Below are 8,259 nucleotides of genomic sequence, written 5' to 3' on the forward strand. Positions count from 1 at the left end.
CCATTCCTGCTCCATTAATAAAAGCTGAAGGAAGAAGAGTTGCTCAACACTGTCAAACCTGCCAACTCAGCTGTATCTGCTTGATAAAACTCTGCATTTATCCTTGATGAGGGAAAAATCTTCCTGTAATCCTGCTTGCCAGCTGGAAAGGGGAATTTGTTTAAAAAGTGGCTCACTGCAAGAGTGTTTGGGTTGTTTGAAACCTGTAAAACAATTCCATCATCAGAGGAGATGTGTTTTTTGTTTTAGGGACAAGGAGCACTTGTTGAATGGTTGCAGCTTTTTACTTGGTCCTGCTTTGAGCAGGGGTTGGTCTAGATGACCTGAGGTCCCTTCCAATCCTAATTTTCTAACAACCAACATCTTGCAAACGATGAATAAAAAACCTTGCAACTGGTTTTGAACTATTATCAGTTCACAGAGGCATAAACAGACAGAAAAATGGTTTGAGACTTACTAATGGTAATACAGTTGGTATTAGAGCCAGAAATGGAGTTTGTAGTCCCAAGTCACAAAACCTAGGATTATGGCGAGTAGGTGACTTCTGTTAAAGGTACTTAAAATGATAGTGCCTCTTCCGGTTTCTGACACTGCTTTTTATTTTATTTTCTGGTGGTGTTTTATACTATGCTTTTTTTTTTTTTCTCTCTCTCTCTCTCTCTCTCTCTCTCCAACTTTGATTCCTATAATCGTTTACTTCAGATAAAGAGGCATTTGGAAAATCTCCTGTATTTGTGCATTCATAGTAAATTATGGAAAGAGTAAAAGCAATTCTGGCATGTTACTTGGTTTATGAATATGAGTAACTTTAAAAAACATCCCCTATTCTTATTACATTGTTGGGTTTACTAGTGATACAGCAACTTGTCTCTACAATAGGTGCTTTATCCATCTCCCTGAGTGGTATAAATAGCTTAGCCAATGAGAGAGGGCTTTCAAGAATCCTCTCCTATCATAAGTTGGGCTATAGATTTGTCTTGGCAATTATGAGGAAAAGGCACTTGGGAAATCATAGTCATGGACAAAAGTGTTTTCAGGCAAAAGGAATAGACACTTACTTTGTACCTGAAATCTTTTCTTTTTCCATTTAATAAACCTGACAAAAATGAACAATTTTTTTTTTTTAACTGAACTCAAAACTTTTGTAAATCCAATCTAATCATGATGAATTTGCTGGTTTATACTTATTTTGTGGGTGCTCCATTAACACCTGTTTTTTGCCTTCCCTTAACGCAGTGTTTCTCAACCTTTTTAGGCAAAAGGCACCCCTCAGAAAATGCTGGCCCTTTAGTTTTCCTTTAATTTGACTACAGAAAAATAACATTTCTGTTGCAAAGAACTCAAAGATTGCAACATGTCAGAATGTTTTTAATACTGTGGATTCCTATTTGAAATCTCTGGGTTTATCTTTTGAATCATGTTTACACACCTAGGAGTGTTATCATTACATGGCATCCTGTCACAGCCTTGAAAGGATCTTAAGGCATCTCAGGGTGCCACAACACCCTGGTTTGAGAACCACTGCCTTAACCCAAGGTCTAAATATGTCATTATAAGACGTTTTACTGAAGTGTATGTTTTAACTTTTTTTGATTGATTTGTTTGCAGTAGCAAAAAAAAAATCAATAATTAAAATGTATGTTAATAAGTTAATAAAACTAGCAGGATGTGTTTTAAGAAAACAGACTGGGGTGAACTTTTTCTTTATTTTCTGGCTACTTTCAGTGATCACTGTTCTTTAGCTTTTCTGTCTGCAAATCTGGGATGTTAATAATTAACATGCAACTCAACCAACGGATAGGTAACAAATGGCAATGGGCTTTGCATCCTTCCTCTTTGCTTGATCTTCATAAAGTAAACCAAAATAGTAGCTAGCACCATCTTCACCTTGAACATACTGAGTAGAAATAAAACGTCTATGTGGGAGTTGACGAGGCCGTATCTAGGAGGTCCTGCTACTGTTGCTATACTGCAGTTAGAAATAGGAATTGGTCTAAAACATAGCCAAAGTTCCTTCTCCAATGGGATCTGAATCGGGTATTCATAATCTTCCACTAACAAAAAGAAGTACATGCTGTATAACCAAGGAAGTCTCCCCACTTAGATATGGTACAGTTTCTCCTGGCTGGAAGCTGTGCCTGTGCCCCAGCCAGGGAGTAGGGGGCTAGGGGAGGTGGCACAGGCACAGCTTCCTATTGCTTAGTCTTAGTGCAGTTCCTTGCTATCTGGTCCTGGCATGGACCTAGGCAAAGCCTTCCTGCTGTGCGTGCCGGATCTGGTCTGTTGGCTGTATGTTGCTGAACCCTGTCTTGCAGAACAGTTTTTGGAGGGGGTTCATTACGTATTAGTTGGTAGATCTTTGAGGAAGGGCCCGCTTTGCTGTGACACCAAAATTGCCTATGCTAGTTTTTAACTGCAACACAAGTGAAGATGGAATCTACGGTGTTGTTAAATTTATTTGGTTGTCTCTTCCATTCTTTCACCATCTAAATATTTGTGCTTGTAACCCAAAACATCAGTGGTCTCAAGGACTTGAATTTTTTTGGAAAAGTTCTTTGCAGCATCTAGTAGGCTGCTCAGTCTGGCTCTCCTACTAAGCATTTATCTCAGATTTGTTTGTGCCCATCCATATGGAAAAGGCATACTTTGTCAGATTTTGGATAAATGGTTCCGTTGAATTTTTTTGGTAATCCTTAATTAATTTAGACAATTTAGTAGCAGCGAAAGGCCTAGGGTGTATAGCCTGTCAATGTTGGATTACTGTGTGTAAGGAATGGAAGCATGTTTGAAACTAGAATCCTAATTCTCACTTCCTTCCACAGACCGGAAAGGTGTAGACTGAAAAATTTGCAACCCTTCAATAATAGCAAGTCTTATAAATTAACAACGACACTTTATTGTATGATGCTAGCTGCAATTGTTAACTGTATCCAAAGCCACTTCAAAGTAAGGTATTTTTGTAGTTGATATTGCTAAAAACATTTATTTTGGAAAGCTTTCTTGCAATAATGAACACTAATTCCTGACTGAAACTTGAATGGACTTTACAGCTCTCTTTTAGAAGAGGGAATATTTCACATAAGAAACAATCATCTTGAGAGACAGAAAGAGTTGCTTCATAGAATGCTTCATCTTGGTTTGAGCAGGCAGTTGTTGAGATTAAGTTAACAAGCTTGTGGCATCTATTAGTGCACTTGGGTGAGTGAGGAAGTGTTTCCGTACGAAAGGTAAGTGTCTGTGGACCTCTCTTTGGAGCCCAGTGGATGCATTCACACATGCAGGCACATGTGTTTGCAGCAGCTCAAATAGAAGCAGTGCAAATTTTGAGCTGGGGCTTTTTGCCTTGGTACATGTGCCTGGACATGCACTTTGGTGTGGGGCAAATTGTGCCACTTGGGGCAAAATAACCTGCCTGGCTCCTCCCGGATCTGCAGCCAGGGGGAGCTAGAGCCCAGGGCCAGCACCTGTGCTGGCCCCAGAAGTATAAAAACCTGCCCTCGCCAGCAGCTCAGGGCTACTTGCCCTCGGGAGCTTCTGGGGCCCGGGCAATTTGTATTTGGGGACACTACCCTTTGTGCCAAGTGGATTGCTGAAGCAGCATCCCAAACTCACTTTTTAAAATACCCCAAAATCCACGTTCTTCCACAATTAGAACAAAAGAGAGAGTGGGATTGATCAGATGGGCAGTGTTTTATTGTTATATTTACAATACTAACGCATCTTGGTAGAGACACTGGTAGGCTTCCATCAAAATAAATCCTAAATAGCTGTATGTTTTAATGTTTGCTTTTGGTTTCCTTATCACATGGTAGGTGTGTGATTGGGGTGGGGGTATGATGTGGGGTTTGCAGGAGGGGGTGGGGGGATGCAGGTAAGTGTGGAGGGGCTGCTTAGGAGGGGTGGGTCCCCTGCCCCCCACAGGGCAGTGTCCCCCCAACAAAGCACATGGATTGTCCTGCAGGGTCTCAGCCCCCACCCCAGGGGCTACAGCTCTAAAATGGTTCTAAAACGCTGAGGTTTTTTTAGTTAAATGAATTCTTGTTTTTAAGCTTCCTGCCATCCTTTGTTATCAGTCAATGCAGTCCTCCAGAAGTGCGGACTTTCCTTTACAGAGAAACCCGTTCTGTTGCGGGAAGATGTGATAAAAGGCTTTAACTGTTCCTAGTTAAAGCAAATGGAAAAGTGGAGTAGAATCCCAGCTATTCTCAAATGTGAACGCCTTCTGATGCTCAAGGTTGCCTTCATTTGTGTAAAAATAAATAAATAAATAAATAAAAATAAAAAAAATATATAGATATCTATATAGATAGATAAAAAAGTATTTGACCTAGCCAGTGGGTTGTTGTGAGTTTCCTTTTGTTATTCTGCTTAGAAGCCTGGTATTAATTCAGAGGAAGTTGTCGGAACTGTAGAATATCTTCCTTTTGGATGGGTATTCAGCTGAGACACTAATTTTTAGTTTTTGTTGGCCTAACAAGTCATAAGAGGTGAGAAGAAAAAACAAAGTGTGTTTTAAGCTAGATAGCACTTCCTTTATTTGGTTGATGGGTACCATTGAATTTGGTTACAGTTAATACCTGAAAGTGGTCTGACTGTAGACTAGTTTTTTGTGGTGTTTTTGTTTGTTTAGTAAAGGTGTAAATAATAATATATTCGTTTTGTGAAACCCTTCATTTTCAGAGCATTGGAAAATGAAATCTGGGGCAGTTGGGAGATGCTTGTGTATGTTTGCTCTTGAATTTCCACCTTGAGAGAGAGACAGTACTCATGTGCTATCTTCCTTTTTACTTTTTGTTAGTTGTGAATATCAGCTTTGCTTCTTGTCAGTGGTTGGCAGTTGGTCTTTATGCAAAAGCATGCTCTGCAAAATATATGGTCTGAGAATACTCTCCTCCTCCCTTTTCTGTGCAGTTCCTTTCTTCATCTGATCCCACACTATCTTTCCAGCTCCCAGAGAAGGGACAGCAACTTTTAAGACTGTTTTTTAAAAAGTCAACCCAAATATGGGGGTCATGGGTATCCTAATCCTACCTTTCCTTTGCCCCAAAATATGTGGGTTACCTATTATTATCAGATGACCCACTCGTCAAGGTGTCCTGTAACAGGAATGCTGCTTTATAGTGGACACTTAACATGTTTCTTACAAATAGCATCTTATGCATCTTGCCTGTTCTTCTGCAGTGCAGACCTTCAGGAAAATTTATTGGAAACCAGCATCTTCTTAGTTTAAAACATTGCAGCAAATAAAACAAAGTTCTGTCTCGTCTCGTCTTTATCCTCACTCCCTCTGAATTCCTTATTTTGTTAGGACATTCATGCTTGTTCTTCATCTTTAAAACCATATTTTGTGTGTCTTCCTTTTAGACGTTGGTGGGGTTGCCTGTATGCTGCAAACCTGCACATCTGAATGTGCCTACAGAGACTTGGTGAACAAGAGGCATTTCTTTGAGGACTCTTTCTAAATAAGCCTTTTGTCTTTTGGTTTTACTTTCTTGTTTGATCAGGAGCTGGCTCCCTTCTCTTCCTTGGATCTTGAGGCCCTTTTGGAACCAGATTACACAGAACAGCAGAATAGAGTTTTCAGTTTCCTTTTGGTTTTTGGTTTCTATGGCAACTAGCCAGAACCAATCTGAGTACTGTACTCTATCATGTGGTCCATTTTGCTCCTTGATGAGCTTAGTGAAACCTGAGATGTCTTTCAGACCAAGGGTGTTGGATGTGCAGCCCACTACCAACCCCATGTGCTGGCTTTGGCCCCACATGCTGCATCCAGGTGCCCCCTGCACTCAGCACATGGAGATGGACTGGGATGCATGCTGCATGTGACGCCCTGCTGGCTCTGTGCACAGGTTCCAGGGCCTGTCCAAATCAGGTCATGGTGGAACCAGTACATAGGGGCAGTTTGGCAGGGCTCTTCATGCAGTGCATACCTCATTGGCCCTGTGTACTGCATGCAGTGCATGTGGTCAGTCCAGCCCCGTGTGCTGCATGCAGGAAGTGCTGGCCCCGGGACTTGCTGTGCATGTGGCATAGGGTGTGCGAGATACAGGATGCATACTGTTTGTGACATGCGAGCTGGACCAGGCATTGCATGTGGTACAGAGGGTGTGGGCTGCATGCAGCACTGAGGACTAACTCCTGAAGTGCCTACAGTGCTGGTTCAAGCCCACGCCAGCCCTGCATGCTACATGCACAGTGAGCCCTGGGGCATAGTATGTGGACCATGGGCTGGACCTGGTAGGGATAGCTGAGATACAGATGCTGTATTATTAACTTAATTTTCTTGTAATCAGATGTAAGGCTATGATTTGTGTTAGAGTTTCTGAGATTGAAAGTTGTCATAATTTAACGATGCTAGAAAAAACAGCAACATGTGTGTATAAGTTGAAACTCATCCAGAAATGATTAATACATTCTGCACATTTCATCCATGCAGCTGCATCTTGCCTTTCTGACACTAGTGGAAGTCTTAATGGTGGGGTTAGAATTTGGATATATTGAAAGTATTTTTGTGCCCCTGATTTAAGGAATGCATGTGACATTTTAAATATACATGCATGTATTTGACTCCTTATTTTACCTGTCTGTGAGCAGGGTGACTTTGTTCAGAACTGCTTCCTCAACTGTTATCTGAAATAGTGTATTTTTAATTACAAAAAACTAATGATTCCTTTATTAGTGAAATAAATACACATCGCTTAGTCTTAAAACTGCAGGGCCTCTTGCTACATCTGAATTATTTGGCTGAAGAAAAATTGTATTGCTAGATTATATAATAGCAGTGTGTGTGTGTGTACCTGTTTTTTAAAGTGTTCTGAAATAGTTTGGGATGGTGGGATCTTTTGTTTCCACTGTTCTCTGTGCCCCCTTTTTGTCCTTTTTAAAAAATAGGTGTTTTTCAATCCTCAACACATTAACCTCCTTTTAAAAATAATTATTGCTGGCTTAAATATTATACTAAGGTCCAGCACAGTTATCCATCCTTTCCTGAAGAGCAAATCTATAATATTCTGACAATGCAGCAATGAGCTGGTCATACTATGAGATGGAAAATGAATTCCATACCCACTGGCATTGAGACTAGTAAGTGGGGAAGTGATTGAATAACTGTTCATGTTTCTTCATGTGAGTACAGGCAGCAGTTCAATATTAACTATGACAGAGGAGAAGGATAATCTGAGAGCAATCGGAGCAGCAGTTTGAAAAGACATTGTTAATATCGCCGCCATCACCACCTAGCAGCACAGGGACTTTGCCTCCTCATCCAGATGGCTGTATTTTCTCACATATCACATGTCCCCAAATAAGGCAAGCTGTAAAACCTTGTTTTTTGGAAGTCAGAACTTAAAGATGTTTGGGGGGTGGGGAGGGAGAAAAGGGGAGGGGTGAGATTTCCGGAGTCAAGGCCAACTGTGGCATAGAGAAAGTCCTCCTGGAAACTGTGTCCAGGAAGTAGGGTATCCCAGGATATCCTGATGCCTCACTCAGACTTCCTGATGTGGCAGGATAACAGCAGAGCTAGATGCTAGATCCTTGCAAAGGCAGTAGCTAGACTGTACATAGTTTTTTATGTAAGTTCCTGCCAGTAATGGTGTTTCCACACCACGAGCCTCATCAAGATGCTATAGACTGCATGCAGCAGCTCTCTTACCCCCTGAGCAAATGCAATTGCTGCTTCAGGCACAAGCTACAGTGCTTAGCCAATAGCTACATGTTCCTTAGTGGCTGAGAGACTTAACACTGGACTCTGCCCCTTTTACTTGCTGGGGCAGAAATGTGGAAGCCATTAGTGTGTCGCATCTTCATGCTTCAATGTCAGCAAAGCAAAATTAGTTTTTCCACTTAAGACATGTATCCCAGTTTGGAGGGCTGACTTGCAGGGGGGGTGTGCATTTAATGTGTGTAAATATGGAAACATTTGGAAGTACATGGGAAACCATGATGCTTCCTATTAAATATAGGAATATATGTGCCCAGGAGAGGATTTTTTTCAGAGGCAGTAACCAAGACTGTGCTGTGTAGTAACTAAAAATGTAGAACATTTCTACAAAACAATGAAAACAATATGTATCATTTGTCCTTCTGATGATCTTTCGTGATGGAGGAGAAGGGGGAAAAATCCAAGTACCACACTGTTAATCAGGCTTCGGTTTTAAAATGGCTGCTATACATGAGGCTACATAGAGCAGAAAGGAAAAGATGGCCATGTATTTTGACTGATTTATCTAGAAACTTAGATTCAGAAAGAAGGGGAAAGAG

General features: G+C 41.0%; 1 protein-coding gene across 5 annotated transcripts in view; it reads left to right on the forward strand.

The window, feature by feature from the left end:
• Window positions 1-8,259, forward strand: part of KANSL1 (KAT8 regulatory NSL complex subunit 1) — a 168,096-nt gene that overhangs the window by 64,582 nt on the left and 95,255 nt on the right. For 3 of the 5 annotated variants that reach the window (XM_025196881.1, XM_025196883.1, XM_025196882.1), the window contains exon 4: window positions 2,823-2,951. The exons of the other annotated variants lie outside the window; for them this stretch is intronic. In XM_025196881.1, coding sequence (XP_025052666.1) covers window positions 2,823-2,951 — 129 coding nt within the window. The remainder of the gene's footprint in view (window positions 1-2,822; window positions 2,952-8,259) is intronic. 5 annotated transcript variants of the gene reach the window in all.

Source organism: Alligator sinensis, unplaced genomic scaffold (genome assembly GCF_000455745.1).
Source record: "Alligator sinensis unplaced genomic scaffold, ASM45574v1 scaffold444_1, whole genome shotgun sequence".
NCBI classification, from domain to species: domain Eukaryota; kingdom Metazoa; phylum Chordata; order Crocodylia; family Alligatoridae; genus Alligator; species Alligator sinensis.